Source organism: Diorhabda carinulata, chromosome 9 (genome assembly GCF_026250575.1).
Source record: "Diorhabda carinulata isolate Delta chromosome 9, icDioCari1.1, whole genome shotgun sequence".
In the NCBI taxonomy this organism is placed as follows: Eukaryota; Metazoa; Arthropoda; class Insecta; order Coleoptera; family Chrysomelidae; genus Diorhabda; species Diorhabda carinulata.
The window spans coordinates 3,429,207-3,449,560 of record NC_079468.1 but is presented as its reverse complement, the minus strand read 5'-3'; the positions used below and the strand labels follow the sequence as shown (position 1 = coordinate 3,449,560).

General features: G+C 33.3%; 1 protein-coding gene across 2 annotated transcripts in view; it reads right to left on the bottom strand.

Annotated features, from left to right (window-relative positions):
* The window catches only part of LOC130898121 (1-phosphatidylinositol 4,5-bisphosphate phosphodiesterase epsilon-1-like), a 326,140-nt gene that overhangs the window by 194,309 nt on the left and 111,477 nt on the right, over positions 1-20,354 (bottom strand). For both annotated transcript variants that reach the window (XM_057807182.1, XM_057807181.1), the window contains exon 4: positions 82-269. In XM_057807182.1, the coding sequence (XP_057663165.1) occupies positions 82-172 (91 nt within the window). In that variant the 5' untranslated portion in view covers positions 173-269. The remainder of the gene's footprint in view (positions 1-81; positions 270-20,354) is intronic.

Here is a 20,354-nt window from a genome sequence, read left to right as displayed (position 1 = left end):
AAACAAATATCTAAACTATAACATTTGTGTAAGTAATTTATAAAAAAGGCGATATACACATAAATTAAAAAAGAAACTCACCGTCAGTATGGAATAATTGGTGTACATGAATGTGGGGACCTTGATTCTTGATTATTTTTGTTAATTGGGGGCAGACTAGCTCGCATGGCATGGCCCCTCACCTCGGGGCGGCTCACCAGCCGAGCACATGTGCTCCCAGTGCGTTTTGGTGTTACGAACCACTCTTATTTCAAGGAGGTTTCTATCGTCTGAAACAAAATTGAATATTTTCTAAAAAAATAATTAAAAGATTGTAGGAAACTGTACGACCCATCGAAATTGTCGCAAAGGATCAACAGAAAATATATTATTCATGAGCATTTGATCAATTTGAGACCTTCTACTAAACTCACATTGGTTCATTGCTTTCCCATTTCAATATTTCATTCATTGCGAATGATGTTGGTTCGTTCTTATGATTATCGATTTATTCATAAAAAGATTGTAGACATCAACGTCTCTCATTCATTGAATATAAAGTAATGGAAAACATTCGACAAAACAGAAATTTCAGTGTATACTTCATTATTAACTGAATAACAATCTATTAGCTCCACTCAAAACAAACTGCAGTTCGTAAAAGTTTCTCGAAAACTCTTATAGATTCTGTTAAAGTTTGCACAACTTCCAAGCACAATGGATATAATTTTTAGTTTAGAACTCGTTCACTGACGTAGACCGCGAAGCCAGTCCTGTTCTATTATGTTAATAGACGTTAATATTTGCGGGGGGTATAATTCTTATTTAATCATAAATTGATCACAGTATATCGTGGCCGTTTCTATAGAATTAATGTCTAAGAAGGTCTTTTCATTTGTTTACGATAACTAGGAGATATAGAATATTCTTGATATGATTAACATGTATATAAACAAGTCTAACAGCCGTAGTAGTCAGTAAATATTTGATAAAAGTGTTTAGTGAATAATTCAGTTGATAGTGAATAGCGAAGTGTTTAGTGCATAGTTTAGTGTATTCAGTGTTATCGTATAAATAAATTAAGTAAGTGAGAAACACCGTGTGTATCAAATTAAAACTCTCCTTCTGTAGATTGCAGCAAATATATATGCATAGATTAAGTTTGGAGGAATGCGAATTGGCCAAATTTATTACTTGACCGATGGTTTTAGAAAGGTCGTTTCAAACTCACTGGTAAATTCGGCCAAAAAATGTCACATGTTTGGTTAGGTTAAGTTAAGTTTCAGTTTGTACAATCGGTTATTTAGATAAGAGCTAGAGAATTTGGGCCAGAGAAATTTCGAAAGCAATATTTGTATTCAGATAATGAATCGATACTTTCCATTAAAAATATTTGAGTTGTAACTGACATTCGAAAGGGGTTGGAGGGAATGATCACATTTTCACGTTGAAGTTGAAGTCAGTTCAACTGAAATATTTCATTTGGTAGAAGATATTTTCTATAATCTTTCAAAAATTTTCATTATTCAGTAACAAATAAAAAGTTCTTTGAAACCAGTATCATTTCACCGATAAACAACAAAACTACTAAAACTAACGTGATATATAAACGAGAAAAAAATATAACTTCACCAAAGTCAAGTAAAATTCCAGCTTTATTAAAATAGTTGGTTAACTTAATTGCGTTAGTTCAACTTCTTCTCGCTTATTTTAACCAAACCTCCTCTGTAAATCAAAGTTTCCAAGAGTGAGAATGGGAATCAGCACAAACTTAATGCCCGTTAGGAAATAAGTTTCTAACTGTCTAAAAAAAGAAGGAAATTTACTTGAGCTTCAACGACCTAGTTGAAACCAATTCAACTGAAAATAATTAGAAGCATAATTGAAGTACAAATATGAAATCTAGACTAGGTATAAAAAGAGATTTTAATATTTGGTACTGATGTTCAAAAAGTGGAATTTATATTAGGATATTTTCAAATTTGACTCCTGCCCTGCTTTCGTTTCTTTCCATCTCATATGTTCACCTATAAAACAAAATCTATAACTCCTATTATTACGAACTCGTCAACTCGACGAAGCCGGTCCTGTTCAGTTATGATGGAACTATAAAATTTGACGAATGCGAATTTGTTTGATGTTTGTGTTTATCACAGCGACGATTTGTTTACATTGTTTTTTTTTTCATATGCTTTGTTTACTTACTTTCTAGAATTCTAGAAATTTATATCTGATATATATGCGAGCTTGTTTAACAGCGAGAGTTTACAACTATAATCGGACAATCGTTAATAAGGAAGCTATAATTAAGAATTGTACAGAGTTGTACTTAACACAACAAGCGAAGATAATTTCTGTAAAATTAAAAATACAAAGATGGATTTGTAGCTTTAAAGTTTTAATTGTAACTTGCTTCCAAGTATAGAAAAAGCTGGGAGGTTTCCAAAAAACTTATTATCACGTTTGTGGTTTCGTTAATCAAATATAAATCAAATTTATTTTACAAGAAACAACTACATTGGTAATTCCCGTGCAGGTTTCGTAGAACAAAATTTCGTGTAAATAAGCAGCTGCGGATGAATGTTTTCCTCAAAGGTTGGTCACCAATTACTAACCTACAAGCGCTGAGTATGTGGATGATCGAATGTTTTCCATCGACTTTTTTGTCGATACTGAAGCTTAGCTTGATCCAAAAGAAAGTGTGTGATGGTCTGAAGTTTAATAAACTCATGAGCAAGACCCTTATCCGATGCTAAATACAGCTTTATACCTTCCTTTGTCAAAACGAGTTCAAAGCAATTAAGAAATGCAAAATCGTGTGGATTGTTGCTTATCAACGACATTGAAATCCAACACTAATTTCGTACATAGCCGAAGCACTGCGAAGCTTGGTTTCCATCCGATATACTCACCAACAAGTTGAATGCGTTTCTCAAATCTTTACTGTTGACAATAAGAGGCTAGCTTCCAGGATCTGGATCATCAATTTTGTTGGTTTTATATTTTTGCAAAGGAAGAACTTTAAATTCATGCGTGGCTTAACAGGCCTAGCCAATGTCAAACAAATATATTTCCCTCCCTAATAAAGTACTCAATACCGAATTAAGGGAAGGCTGGGTTGAAATTGGAATTGATAGATATTTTATTTTCAATATAAAGCGATACATATTCTACCAACACCCGTGAGAGTTCTCAAAACTATTGCATTAGAAGTCATTTCGATTAGTTTTATAAATTATGTCGAATGATGTTTTACCAACCTTAAAAAATCCGACGACAGCAATATGAAAAAAACTGCGCTATTCTGATATTTATGATCAGAATTTTCTCAACCGACAAGGAGAAAAAACGCTTATACCATGTATAAGAAACTGCAGAAGATATGGACGAAAATGTCCGTGGGAATTCTGTTGGTTGAGTTGAGACGACGAACCGAACGAAAATCATTAAACCGTACAGACACCATCGTAATATTTTCCGATAAACTTCGGGTTATAAGAGGTTTTCATATAGTTCTTATCTAAAACGAGATTTTTCGGAAGAAAAAAGTCTCAAGCTAAAAGTGGAGAACTGGCGTTTGAGTTTTTCATGTCTGGAAACATGTATGAATAAGAGAAAAGTGATTTATGTATTGATCAAATCATAATGATAAGACAACGAGAAATTATTCAGTTAATTTATTTACCAATAAAGAAAATGCTAATTAATATGCTAATTTGACGTTTTTGAGTTCGTAGGATCGATTCATTCCAAATTATTATATAATATAATTATATGCAGAAGTACTAATTCCATTAGTCAACATTTGCTTGCGTTTTTTCGACTACATATCGCAATTCATAGGAAAATATATTTTTTCCACTCTATCACTTAATTAAAATAACCCAACCCAAGCTAAAATAATTTTAATCCTGAACTAACATAATTTAATAACCAGAAAATGGATCCAATCCTCGGTATACTCAACAACATCAACAGAAACTTTCCGAATGGAATATAAATGAAAGTTGAATCAATAGAAACATTAACAACAATTATATTTATGTTTTTTCTTATTGTGCATCTTCCATCTATTCAGCCAAGCTCCCATGTACTAAAAATAGGCTACAAATTAAGAAATGAAAAATAATGTTTACTCCCCGTATAAAATTCGATAAACATCCAACAAACCGGCAGTCCACGTGGACTCATCATCTCCAATGTATACATCGAATCGTAAACACGAATTCCGGAGCTGTCGGAAGGCGTATCTACACAATTTCTTCGAAATATTCCTGGCAGACACACTTCGATAAGCAGGGACGTCGTTTCGTTTAATTCATAAATTTCTCTAAGTAAATAAAGACAGGTATGAATTTAATAATAAAGGTTTAGATATACAAACACAACCAATTATTTTAAATATGTTCGACTGTTTAAAAAAGGAAAATATTTAGTAATCATAATAAGAATTGCTGAATTAACTAGAGTAAATAACTTTTCCATTTATGGAGTAGTCACGAAAAGGGTTGCTGTGGATTATACAGAGCATCGAAAAACGTGTAAAGAAAAACTGAAATTAGTTGACAAAGCTACTTCAGATTTAATACGTAGGGCAATTTATAGTTTATATAATATCTAATGTTACATTAATATCTGCTATAAAAAATTTAAAAGCTGTGTAGCTGATTATCATGAAGATATGACAGCAGAATTATTTGGAAAGTGGTTTGTTGCACAGCTGATATTAATTTTCATTCATAGTGATTGTAAAATTTTATTTCATGTTTGAGCAGCCAGCTGACGTATAATCCACAATGTTATGGTCAGCTGACTTTTCAAAATTTTCTTTAAAAATATTTTTTCCATACGTGGTAGGCTGCCACTGCCTGCCCTACCTACGGAGTCACTCTTGAATCGTGAATACTCATAGTCCCTAATGCATTTTAAGAAGTTTCACTCGAGAAGAAATAATTTAAACCTGGCTCCTGGACTATGAGATAGAACTACTATAAAGATTTTTTATAACAATTGAACAATTGATTTTGTATTTCATCGCCAATTTCTGTCGGTTTATTTTTACTCGTATTAACCAATAAATATTCTGCATGGAATATTTCTGTTAACTTATTGGGCCATTTTGTGAGGTAAAGCTTATTCAATTTTTTTCGTTTCTATTCTTATTCAATTCGTATAGAATTCAAAGTCATTTTTCAACCATCTAGACATGTAGAGAATTTTGAAAGCTGAACAACAAATACCTGGATTCCTGTGAAAAATGGAACGATTTGTTTTCGAAGGACAAAAACGATTTTGATGTTATACGTTTGATATCTGAGTCATTCTCTTGTAGCTACTCTCATATTTTAGGTCAATCTGATTTTTTTTATTAACTCAATATTTAATTATATGCTTCATGATTTTTGGTCTCTTCTAGTTTAAAATTAGTTTCTTTTATAATTTTTTTAAAGACAGATGAAAATTGCAGTTTCGACTTCTTTTAATCTTTATTAAAATATGATATTGAAACGTCAATTTTCATCTGTCATCAAAAAATTATTAAAAAAACTAATTTTAAACCAGAAGAAATTAGAAAAATTTATTTAATTACATTAGAACCTCGATTATCCGGCCGTCAGTTATACGGATTCGCGATTATCCGCACTATCAACTGCGACCAATTAAATAATTGAGTATTATTGAGTCAAGTTACAAAATCTTCAATAATTTGTACTAAAAGTCGAATTTATGCAAGCACGAACGAGTCGGAACTGGCATTAACTCGCCAGCGCCACTCGGGATCGCTGTCCCACACGTGTCGCGTCTAAATATTTGGAAATGTCAAAGCGAGTTATCGCTTAAAGACAAAATAAATATTATTGATTCATTAAAAAAAAGGAAAAAGCGGTCATAAGTTATCTGATGAGTATGGTGTATGATTAGGAAGAATACCGATTCAATTTTGTCGTACACCTGCAAATTAGATAGTGAAGGACGAAGTAAACATCGGAAAATGATGAAAAAACCGAAAAACGAACTTTTAGAAGTCGATTTGTATTGTTGGTTTTACAAAAACTATCAACTGGGCAACCTATTTCTGGCCCTTTACTCTGTGAAAAAGGATTACAGTTCAAACATATTGCAGATAAATGCAATAGCAGAAAATGCGAGAAGATGAAACAGAAGAAAATATGGACGTGGAAAATGATGCAGGACAAAGCAATTCAGGCTTTGGAAACAGCTCTCGAATGTTTTGAAAAATATCATACATCAGCTGAAACGAATTCGTGATATAGCAGCAATGAAAAGAAAAAGGAGCTTTCGTCAAATGCCAATTACCAAATATTTTAAACCAAATTATACTTATTATTAAACTTATTTTAATTCACAAAACCCGCTTTTCGTCATACATTCGATTATCCGAATCCGTAACGACAACAATTAGTCCGGTTAATCGAGTTTCCACTGCATATAGTTTATCGTGTTTCAATTATTTGAACACTTGTCTAATTATATTTTCAGTTATTTTTCTCAATGAATTATCAGTATATTGTTATTTAATAATATCAACACTAGTATATTCGCCAAATTACAATCACCAATTAAAAATATCTCGTGAAAAAGTTACACTTCAATTAAACTATATAATAATAATGTTCCCAAGAAATCAAAAAGTAATCTCCTTTTCGTGCAATTCGCTCGTTAGTATTTGAAAGTCTTACTTTGAAGCATTTCTAGTGGAAAAATACGGGTCTCAAGACTTATAGCATGAGGTTTCTCAAAAGAAAAGCACCTAGGGAATTTCATAGATACCACATATATCTACGAAGGAACACACGCTATTCGTATCCTGAAAAATCAATTTTATTTTTTATTGGGGAAAGTAAAAAAACGCAATTGGAAATTGATACGTTAATCATTGAAAACTTAATCACTCAGAATTGATTTTAACAACTTCAGAATCATCATATTTGATCAACAAATATGGTTGTGGGAAAAAATAGAAAACAGTTTGATTCAATGGCATCCCGGTGGTGGGACAAGAGGCGAAAGGCCTTGGACATTTTGGCTAAAACAGATGAAAGATGACCTAAGGAGAGTAGGTGTTAGAACTGGGAAGGGGAAAAGATAGGAAACAGGAAGTTGAGGTGGGAAATAAGGGAGAAGGTGTAGACATTATAGGGTCAGATTCACCACAATATGAGAATCTAGAAAGTATTGTTCCCAGCGCAATCACAATAAGGATCTAAAACTCTCTCCAACTCTCTCTATTTCTTGCTTCTCCTTTCAGATTATTCAAATATATGTTGATTTTCTTCTATTTTTAACTTGCTTTACGAATACCAGTTACAACAGGAATAATATTTTTTTTTTGCCATCAGCTAGTTTGGTTTTTTATGACGACGATGGCAAGTGGTGGCAAGACCACGCATGGAAGGACACTAATTTCGCAACATTGTCACAATCACGAAGAACAGATCAAAGAAATCCTGTCTCCACAGGTGAGGACAAATAATGGACTGGTAAGTTTGAATAAAATTCCATCTCGTCCTGTTTTTAAATTCAGTATCACATTTGATGGACAACTACAATGCAAATCTGCAGAAAAACAATTTTCCAGTAGAATTAAGAACAATAGGGATGTATTTGGTTCCATATAGGTTCATTCTAATCTTTATCAGCCGATGAGAATTTTTTCTTTTTTAGATTTTACGCTTCTTGCTGTGGAGGATAAAGAAGAGAGCGAATCATCGAAGTTGTATCCATCATTTTCTTCAGAAGATATACGTTTGGAACTAATAGATCATTTTATTCCTCAGTAAACTTTGCAATAAAAATTTCGATCCCAGGGGTGCGAGAAACTGTTCATCGATCGCCCTACATTCCTTGATGATCTCGCTTCATGAAAATTTTAAATTTTCAACTTCATTTCACGTAAATCTATATAAAATTAAGTTTTTTTTAATCCACACGAGCAGGTTTATAGGAATAAATCAATTTTTAAATGTTAAACAGCATACGAATGAAATTAATTTGTGATTTTTGTAGTTTTGGAATCAACAAAAAAATTATTTTCACAAGCTCATTCCACGTAATAGATTTTTGTGCGCAAAATATCAATCTGGTTTCAGTTTTATTGTATCAGTCATAGTTTAATAACATTGCATTTATTTTGAAAAAAAAAATCGTATTGATATTACAGGGACTATTTATAAACAGAAAACTACCGTAGTACCAATGAGATAATCAGCATGATTTGGGGAAATTCAAATATATTACACAGATGGCGCTGCCATTGTATAATATATGACGTTTATGAAGTACCAGCTTTCAAAAGACTATGCATAAAATTTCATGGCATTCCGGTTAGTCAGAAAAAAGTGACCGCCATTTAAGTAAAGCTACTTTTGTTATTTTCAAAGCAATGAATTCAAAACAATTTCGTGTGTTAATTTATCATTGCTCCTTGACGAAAAAAAAATACTGTACAATCTTTGCAATGGTTAAAAAAGTATTAGCAGGACTCTACACCGTTGAAAAGAACCATTTGTTTTTGGATTCCTGGATTTAAACGTAGTCGTTTTGACACCGATGATGCTGAACGTTCTGGTCGTCCAATTGAAGTGGTTACATCAAAAAAGTTCACAAATTGGTTATATCTAATCGTAATTGGTGAGATATTTGAGACCATAAAGATATCTGAAGCCAGGGTGTTTTCAATTATGTATGAACCCACAGTTGATCGAAAACAACAACGTGTTGATGATTCAGAGCAGTGTTTGTGCATGTTTACACGTAATAATTCAGATTTTTAGCATCGATATGTGGCAATGGATCTATCACTCCACTCCGGAATCCAAACGATCATCATCTGAGTGGACTGCAGTCGGTGAATCTTATTTGAAGCGTCCAAAAGCACAATAGTCAGCTGGGAAGTTTATGGCTTCAGTATTTTGGAATGCGCATTGTTCATCTTCAAAAGGAAGTGACAATCAATAGCGAATAATAAATAGTTGTTGGATCGTTTGAATACAAAAATCAAGGAAAAACGGCCTCATATGATGAAAAAGAAACCAGTGTTTCACCAAGACAATGCACCGATTCAAAAGTCGATGGCAACGATAGTCAAATTGAACGAATCACACTTCTAATCGCTTCCTCATCCACTGTATAGTCCAGATCTGACTCCCAGTGAATAAATTCAGTTCAAATTAAGAAGAAATTGATGAATAAAATCGATTCTTGGCAAAAAAATGTGTTTCTTAGTTAGTCGCACGACTTATTGAGTGATGTGTTGGATACAGTATTGAAACAAGATAAGAAATACCAATGTAGTGCTTCTGCATACGATATAGCACTATTCTAGATAAAAAAAATGTAAAACGTCCTAGCTAGATTAGTAGTAAGAGCAAGAAAACTGCGTATAAATGAACAGAAAACGAAATAAAGGAAACTTCCAAAGACCAACAAGCAACTTATTATTAAAAGTGGACAAAGGTGGGAAATTCACTAGGTGGAAAATAGAATAGAAAAGAAAAGGGAAGCAGCAGGAACTCTATAAGCAGAGTAAAATTCTGAAATAATCAAGATTAATGCAAAGTAGAGTTCATAAAACAGTTATTCCTCCAAAATAAACTGGAAGTAAAGGAAAAACTTCTGGAGGAATTAAATCCGATGAGGAGGTTTGGAGCAGAAGAAATAATGGCCTACAACTACCCTGGTTTTAAGAGCCCAACGAGTTAGATCGTTGGGACACGACTACCGAATGAGTATTCAAGGAATACCCAAAAAGTTACTGAGAGTAGGTTACGCAGTAAGAAAAAAAAATATCGAGAGCAGAAGAAAGCCTAAAAAAATGGATAGAAGAGGTGAAGACAGATAAAAGAAAGTATAGAAAGATTATACGGGATTTTAAGACAGAGCGCCCAGCAGGAGCCGTCTTTTAGATCAAAAAGCTTTATTCTTCGCGACTGCTTCTAATCCTCTACAAGACCAGATTCTTTGGAACATTGATCGCACATTTGGAGCTCGGATCCTAAACATACCCTTAGGATGGCGATCTAGAATTGAGCAGAAACTTTCACAGCCTAGAACATAGAAGAAAGGTCGCTGACCTGATGCTCCTCCGAGCTATCCAACATAATACCACCTAGAGCAGTATCCGCAAGACCTAATCAACATGCAGACGTGGCTCATGATCAGCGAGATCGCCCTGGTCACTAATCAAATACCAAAAAAAAATTCGGTAGTTTATTACCACTCTTGTTTTTGAGACCTAACTTAACCTAACCAGTAATTGCACAAATACTTTCTTGACTTCTTAACGTTCTTAACAGCTTCTTAACGTTGACCTGTCTAATGAATTCTTGAGCTAGAGACTGCAATACAACATGAAAAAAGTAATTTATGTATATGTACTGCCATATAAAAATGTAATTTGTAAGGTAATGTAACACGCACAGCCTTAGTTATTCACAAAACCGATAAATCAATATAAAATAGAATCCTTTAAAAGGAGTTCATTGTTAAAAGCACTTGAAGTAAGCCCCACATTAAATAAAATATATTTATTCAAGAAGCAATGGAAAAGAAAATTATTTTGTTCTGAGTGCGTGTGCCAATACGAATATCATTGTTGAGGTCTAAAAAAAATAATGATGAAAGTGGGAGTTATATATAGTTCAACTTCAAAAAGAAAAATAAAAAAATCAATTGGAGTAAGAAAGTGTTTATTATTCAGTATTTTGAATGGAGTCGTGCGTGTGGGTCGAAATGATTGAAAAACTTTTTATTCGCTAAATTTTGTATACTTACAAGGCTACATTCCACTATTGGGAGCCTCGACATCAAATTTTCTTTCGTTTAAACTAATCCTTGCACCAGGTATTGATTGGTGGACGATTTTGATCCCATATTATGGTCTACGCGATAATTTCAAAAGTTCAAACAACTATTTCGTTGCATCTAGTGGATAATGGATTAATGGATAACAATAATACTGGCTAAGAGAAAAACGATTGTTGCACGAACGAGCACGCATCCTGAGTAACAAGGAACTGTGGAATAACTGATACAAGGTCGAAGATAATAAAAATATACCAGAAAAACAGTGTTTGGTTGAAGAAGATAGCGAAGAGAAAGGCTGTATTCTAGCCAACGATTTAGTATCTGAACTATAGGAGGAGATGGCGAACACTGAAGGTACTGAGGTCATGGATATGCCACCTATGAAAGGCGTGATTATAACAAGGTCATGAACATCGAACCAATAGAGGGAAGAGAATAATGAAGAAATTGTGAACATAACACCTATAGAGAGAAGAGAAGAAAACGATGAGAATCTAACAAACAAAGCAGCTTTCAAGAAGCGTGATTTCAAATGGTAATCACAGCACTTAGTTTCGAAGATAACATGAAGCTCTACAAAAACCATTTACCTCGTTTAAAAGGCTTTTACCGACGATATTTTAGATATAATTGTCGAAAAGACAATTAAGGAAATAGAAATTCATAACTCAATCTATAAATCGGAATCGGGGAACTTTGACTATATTTGAACTGCTTTATTTTACCAGAATTTTGAATGATAAACATCTTTTCCTAAAAAAATGTGGTCAGGGAAACTCGATGTAGAATCATTTCGTCACACAATTCCAACAAACCGTTTTGATTTTCTTTTATGACGAAGCAACGCATGCTGATAGGAAAAACAGTAGAAAAGTTTACAGCGATAAAAAAACTTTGGAATATTTTCATCTATAAGTAGCTGTGAGTTTTTAGAGACAGATGTCTATTTAAAATGTATTTACCCAGCAAATTGGACAAATGTGGTCTGAAATTTATCATGTTGTATGACTCAAAAACTTATTATAAGTGTTCTGCTATTTCGTATACGGAAAAAACCCAAACAGAAGATTCTAAGAGGGTCTGATCCCTATTCGGTGTGTCATGAAGGTAACAAAAATAATAGCTGGATCCAATAGCAGCGTTACAATGGTTTTAATCACTGGAACTAGCACAAATGCTCAAAAAATATGAATTTACCATGGCTGGAACCACCCGTAAAGATGAGAGGGATGTACAAGTACAAAATATATTATATAAAATATCAGGAGATTCCTTCATTAGTCTTTGCTTTTTCGCATGTACGAGGAATATTTTTTAAGTAAGTACCGTTTTGGAATTAAAAAAAGAAGTGCAAAGATATCGCAATAATTTTATTGTTACATGAAAGCCTGTACCTTAATCTACTTTTCTACATAATTTCCGTGAATATTGAGGCACTTGTCATAACGTGGCACCAGTTTTTTAATACCCTCCTCATAAAATTCTGTCGCCTAACTTGTTAACCACTGTATCACAACTGTTTTAACTTCGTTATCGTCTTGAAGACGCTGACCGCCCAGGTGTTTCTTCAAGTGCAGGAACAAATGGTAGTCGCCGGGTGCCAGATCAGCGCTGTAGGGAGGATGATCTAGAGTTTCCCATTGAAAAGATTTGATGAGATCTTTGGTCCGATGAGCCACATGCAGCAAAACGATACCCTTACTCAACTTGCCACGTCTTTTGTTCTGGATTGCACGACGCAGATTGTTCACAATAAGACGCTGCATTGATTGTCTCATTACGAGGCCGAAACTCCACTAGCAATACTCCTTTTCTGTCCCAAAAAACTGTGCACATGATTTTCCGGGCATCTTAAATACTCAGTAAACAACGTACACAATGAAGAATCAGACTGTAATGGCGTCAGTGCGTAGACAAGAGATTCAGGTAACCAGCGCGCATGTGCGGAACTTCGACCTTGGAATTGCGGCGGCGGAATCGTAAAATGGTACTTAGGTAAAAAATATGCCTCGTATCAGAAAGTTCTATGCATTATAACGATGACAAGGACAAAAAAGCGAGAAATCACAATGTTCTACAATTCGACCAAGGCAGAGATGATACATTTGGCCAGCAGTGTCATTTAAAAACAGTTGCTTAGAAAACACGAAGATGGCGGTATGCTAGACGCGGCTGGAATCGATTTTTAGTACGCCATCGATTGCAAATGATTATACTCAAACTAACTTCTTGAAAACCTCAGCTCAGGCCCTTTTTTCGTGACCACCTAAATTTGTGGTTATGTTTCATTATTTAGAAAAAAATATTTGTGTTTCATTTTATTCTTTATGCTTGTATAAAAGTTAATAAATGGGTCATCAAGGGCCCTTGCTACGGCTCTTGTTTTAGTTATTCCACGTTGTGGTTCTAGGGTGATTTCGTCTTGAAAATGATCCAATCGCTTATAACCTCAAATTTTGATTCCATATATATACAATAATATCCAAAATAACAAAGCTATGTTTATCTATGTTTAACGAAAACAAATCTTGACCGTTCAATATTGATTCCTTTCTAAAACAATAGTTTTGGGGCATTGTAAAATTTATCTTTAGAACTAGTTGAAAGCATCGTAAATATGAATATTTAACGATTCAATAATCACCGAAGGTCTATAAATCGATAAATAATTTACGTAATATATACCGCAGTAATATCATAGTAATTTCCATATGTTCTTGTTCCCTTGCTTTGAACAATATCGCTCCAATATATATTTTCATTCTTTGTCTAATGGAAATATCATTAACGTTTCGTTTTCTGGATATTGCGGTAATAAAAAATGCTATACTGGATGTCTCAATATATTCAGAGGTATATGATTTGATTTTGAAAAAAAAAACCACTAAAAATTTTAAAAAATTGATGAAATTTATATCAGAATCGATAGAACGATCAGTATAATTTAATGTTTGAAGATGATTTCATGCAAATGTTGGCCGCGGCTTCGCTTTAAACAGCTCATGCGCAAGGTCCAATTTTGGCCCACTGTCTCCAACATATCGGCCGGTATTTCACGAATAAATCCTTCCTGTAGATATTATCCTCAACATTGCCCCATAATAAATAGTCCAAAGGCGTTAAATCACCAATTGTCGGGCCCCAAACGAAAGATGAATAGTTCTCCGAAGGAGGCTCTCAATTTGTCCATTGTTTCGGGTGCCGTGTGACATGTGGCACTGTCTTGTTGGAACCACATGCCAACCATGTCCAATTCTACCATTTTGAACAGAAAAAATCGTCAGTAATCATACGGTAGCGCTCGCAATTCACAGTAACGTTCCGACCATCGTCGCTTTTGAAGAAGTACGGCCAGATGATATCACCGGCCCATAATCCACACCAAACAGGGACATTTTCGGGATGCATTGGTAGCTCTTGCAATGCTTCTGGCTGGTCTTCAATACAGATGCGACAATTTGGCTTGTTGACGTATCCATTCAACCAGAAATGAGTTTCGTCGCTAAACACAATTTTTCGATAAAAAAATGGATCTCCCTCCAACTTTACCAGCACCCAAACTGAACAAGTTTGACAATGACAAAAGACACGATTCACGCGTGATCTGTCAAAAAGGAATGTCATGATTTCCGGTAAGACGGTTATCTGATCGTATACAATTTCATAGTGTTATTTCTAGTTATGAAGCACGTGCAGACCAATAATAATTTGTGATACAAGCGCATATGCAATTAAACGATTACATCATAATTATATATTATCGGGATTCACAAAACTAAAGTAGCTTGTTGAAGGAGAAGCTGAAATTATAGTCTAACAGTTGTTTCATATATCTTGATTGTTCTTTTGGTATTTGGGTATCTGTTCTTTGGACGTCACTAGGCATTTAGTCTTCTTGGTGTTGATGAGCATGCTTAGTTGTTTTGCTTTAGTGTTAAAAAAATGCTGAAGCCTTTGAAGGACAGCATGAAGAATGTATTTCCTATTTTGAGATTCGATGTTTTGGCAGAATTACTATTGCTTGCTTTGAACAATCAAGAGGCAATAATATTGTATTGTACGTATTTTTTTATTTTTATCATAAAAAATGATCTAATAATAACTTCACAACGTATATCAGTTTTTATAGTTTGGGACGTCCTATACATGGAAAGTATTAAAGTAAATAAAGCTCCCAAGTATTAAAATCATTCACAACAATATTGACGGAGTCAATAACTAAATATTGATTTACAATACAATTCCATGGATAAGGTAAATTAATATTTTTTTAATCTGGGTCATTTGTTAATTTGTGTATGACATTCGTGAAGATTATATGAATACGGTCGATGGGAATAATGTAATGTAAAGTGTAAATGACGGATCGGGGTCAAAATGCAAACAATGTCATTATACGTTTTTTAATTAACATTTCCAATAGTGATTCTTGATGTATTAGTACAGTAGGCAGGCAATTTATTATAAAGGTTTGATTCACAAACAATTATTTTTTAATAATATAGAGTTTAATTTGAATTAATTGATGAAACAAAAAATAATTTTGGAAAATCAATTGCTGCAATATTAGCTAATATATAAGGTGTCCCACGACGAGTTAAAACTATCTGTACATGAAAAAATATTTATAGTAAAATCATGAAAATTTCTACGTTTGGGTTTCAGGATACGATCTTTTAAACTAACATATTTTCAAAGATGGCCGACTTCCGGTTCTACCGGAAGTCGACTGTAACTTTGTTATTTTAAATAGAACACTCTATATATTAATACATTTTTGGAATCTACGTAAAATTTTAGTATACTTTTGTTTGAAAAGTTTTTTTCGTAATATGCATACTTTTTGAGTTATTGATTTTTTGCAAGAAATTTGACCCGTGCAGACACTTATAAATTATATTTTTACAAGGAAACGCTTAAAAATATGAAAATGGTTTCTATTCGGTTGCTTGTAGCAAGGTCGGAAATATTTGAATCTATGTTGAAAATTCATCATTTTATACAGTATGTGTTTAAAAAGTGTTCAAATTTTAACTTCATTTTTTTTAATTGAACCACCCGGTTTTGTCTATTTTAATGCATGTAGGGGTGAAAAATGAGGCAAATTCATGTATATTTTCCTATATTTAAACCTTACCTTTATCCAGATATTAAATGTTTTCTACAAAGTCAACAAAAAGTATACAAAAAAAATTAAAACTGGTTAAAAAATATGATAATAATTTAAAACCTCAAATATCTCGGAAACGACTTAAAGTTGCAATAGGATTAGTAAATACGATTTGATTTTTTTTACAGATCTTGACAAGATAAAGAAAAATACTTTTTTTATTTCTTAGTGCTTGTATGAACGGATCAAAATAAAATTTAAACTAAACATTTAATATCTGGAGAACAGTGAGGTTTAGATATAGGGATATAAATGAATTTGCCTTATTTTTTACCCCTGCATGGATTAAAATAGAAAAAACCGGGTGGTTCTATTTAAAAAAATTCAGAAATTTGATATTTATGAAGTTAAACTTTGAACAGTTTTCACACACACCCTGTATAAAATGAGAAATGTTTCAACATAGTTTAAATACGTCTCACCTTGATAAAAGCAACTAAATACAAACCATTTTCATATCTTTAAGGGTATCCTCGTGAAAAAATAATTTATAAGGGTCTGCAACGGTCAAATTTTTTACAAAAAAATTAACAACTCAAAAAGCATACATTTTTCGAAAAAAGTTTTTAGACAAAAGTATACTAAAATTTTACGTAGATTCCAAAAATGTATTAATATATGGGATGTTTTATTTAAAATAACAAAGTTACAGTCGACTTCCGGTAGAACCGGAAGTCGGCCATCTTTGAAAATATTTTAGTTGAAAAGACCGTATCCTAAAACCGAAACGTAGAAATTTTTATGATTTTATTACAAGTATTTTGCCATATACAGATAGTTTTAACTCGTCGTGGGACATACTGTATACAGCGAATATTTTATATATTTACAGGGTGTCCCCCATTAAATCTGACACAGAGCAGAATCGGAATTACCAAAATATGACGATTGGGGGCAATTTACATATATACCTTAGTAGTTGTAGGGCCTCAAAGTAAGGCCAAAAATTTCGAAAAAAATCAATATCTTTACACTGTTTTAGATTCTTCAGTGCATCCAGTTTCAGTATTGATAAATAGTAAGCGTTTATACCTTATAAATTGTTTGTTGTTAATTGTTTGAGTTAAAACATTCATTCTCATACCATGAATGATAAGATTCTAAAATCTTTTAATTTTTCATAAAACTTCGTCATTACATTTAAAATAAGAGATGGGGGAGAGTAGGAACCCTTTTATGAAAAAATGCCTGTAAATTCGACTCTGCTCAGCCTATTTATATAAACTTGATGTTGTTTGAAAGAGATTTTATCCAGCAATAAAATATATATAAATAAATATCAATAAATATATTGGCCTACCTGCAGTAATTTAAACTATTCCCTGTTTACTGCCGCTAGATGGCATCATCTAAATTTAAAGCTCATATTACTAACAATGGGAACGAATCATTAAATAAAACATGTAACGAATCTAACAATTTACAATTTAGATAACTGAATACTCAAGCAAAGACGTCCTGGATAATCAAAATGTCGTACATTATTTTCTATACATGAAATCAATCTTTGAGAGGTGGATGGGACAGGAGTTTTGATTTCTGTTATTGAAATACTTATCATATCTTGTCGTGGGTCTATGGGTGTGAAGGAGATCTCTCATTCGCCCCCACAAATAAAAATCTTTGTAAATTATAGAGAGCAAACCAACTGAAAACTAACAAATACAATTTTTGAACAGTATCGACCTTTAACTATCCAGGAATAACGTTGGGACAAACAACCAGAGAGAGAGGATAAAGGATAGGATACAAAAGGGTTATCAAGCCTTAAAAACATAAAACATAACCAAAAAAAATCAAAATGTACGAAACCCTAATAAGACCAGTAATCACAAAGGAAGCAACAGATCCAAACATAACACAGAAAGGAGAAAGAAAAACGAAGAAATAGAGAAAGAGCTGGAGAAGGAAAATCGAGTGAGATACATAAAATTACAAAGACTCAACTGAGTTGGGGATATAATAAGAAGAAAACCAAGTGAAATAATCAAAAGAATAACGCAATGGACCCATTGTAGCCAAGGAGAAGATGCAGGTGGAGAAAGACTTGGAAAAACGAAATAGAGGAGGACTGGAGGGCAAAATGACAGTACAAACGATAAAGTACAAAGAAAACAAAATAGAAAACTAGGATTTTAAAGCGCTATAAGCGATTTTCATAATCCAAAGGATTGAAAGGCTTGATGATAAAGTTAGATCTGGAGACCTCGTTGCCTAAATAACTGAATAATGGGCGTGGAAACCATAATGTTGTATGGACATGTCACGACGAATAGCTGAGGATAATAATCATACATGCACCCATACATCGAGTCGATATATAACATAAATTCGCTATAAGCGATTGTCATAATCCAAAGGATTGAAAGGCTTGATGATAAAGTTAGATCTGGAGACCTCGTTGCCTAAATAACTGAATAATGGGCGTGGAAACCATAATGTTGTATGGATATATCACGACGAATGGCTGAGGATAATAATCATACATGCACCCATACATCGAGTCGATATATAACATAAATTCGCTATCAGCGATTGTCATAATCCAAAGGATTGAAAGGCTTGATGATAAAGTTAGATCTGGAGACTTCGTTGCCTAAATAACTGAATAATGGGCGTGGAAACCATAATGTTGTATGGATATGTCACGACGAATGGCTGAGGATAATAATCATAAATGCACCCATACATCGAGTCGATATATAACATACATTCGCTATAAGCGATTGTCATAATCCAAAGGATTGAAAGGCTTGATGATAAAGTTAGATCTGGAGACCTCGTTGCCTAAATAACTGAATAATGGGCGTGGAAACCATAATGTTGTATGGATATATCACGACGAATGGCTGAGGATAATAATCATACATGCACCCATACATCGAGTCGATATATAACATAAATTCGCTATCAGCGATTGTCATAATCCAAAGGATTGAAAGGCTTGATGATAAAGTTAGATCTGGAGACTTCGTTGCCTAAATAACTGAATAATGGGCGTGGAAACCATAATGTTGTATGGATATGTCACGACGAATGGCTGAGGATAATAATCATAAATGCACCCATACATCGAGTCGATATATAACATAAATTTAAAGAGATATTGCCATTGAAAACTGAATCATAATACACCACTTACAAATGGTGTATGCACGGACTAAATTATGATAAAATTATTTTTTTCCCTTGTATAATATTCGATTTTAATTGTATTACAGCAAGGAAGAGTTTAACAAAATCATTTAGAACAGTTCAGTCTTGTGTAGGCTTTATTTATAATATACAGTATGAAACTACGTTTTCAAAAACTTGCCTAAAACCAGATAGCGTGGGTGAAGGGAATAGACCAAGTACGTCAAACTGATATTGCTTTTGTTTCTAAATTAAGTTCGCTGAGAGATAATACGAGTTCGCATAAATTCAACGTTATAATTTAATCCAACTATAAATATTCTAACAAGAATAATATTTTGAGCATATTTTTATAAGGGAAGACATCAACTTTAATAAATTTATGAAATACATTGAACAACGTTTATCGAAAATACAAGTTCACAACAGTTAGAAATAGACTAAAGTAAATTTATAGGCCATTAAAAGACTTCAATATTTAATGAATTCATAAGGGAGTATCAGTAAACAAAAATTCAAAGAAGTCATGACTACAATGAATGAAGGGGCAAACGTTGTTAATGAGCAAACGGAACAACTTTAGTTTAATCATTTTAAACTCGCCGATTATCGGATTTCCTTGGACCTTTTAAATGTACTATACAAAACCAAAATTCCATATATCTAAAAATTTATAATAAGGCAATGACCTTTAAGATTTACAAGTTTTTTCTGATCTATTCATTGCTAGAACTCACTGTTCATTATAAACATTCAAAAAAACCCAAAATTTAAAAGAACTTTTTAATTTCAAACCCAAAGTCATCATCATAATTATGCTCTGTGGGGATTTTTGTTATTTGTTTTGTTATTTAACAAAGCACCATGTAGTGCAGCTTCATCAGCCTCCAAACAGTCTATCAGGATGATCCAGAAGTACCTGACCTGACCTAGAGATGGCGGTAGTTGCTTGGATAATACCACCGTAGAAAGTACACAGCGTACGTTTCAAGTTTGAAGACGCCATGTTGCTTAGTATTTGTTTGGCGCTAATCAATAGTGAACGTTTTCAGTGGATTTGTAAACATGGAATAATTGGTCATCGTTATGTGATACAATACTTTTATTTGAAAGGCATTAGCTCAACCAATACAAAAACTTAGCTAGATTCTATCGACTCCACGAATGCTGGAGAAAATCCAGAAAACGGTATTGGATGATCGTCGACTGAAAGTGCGCTAGCTAGCAGACATAATAGGCTCAT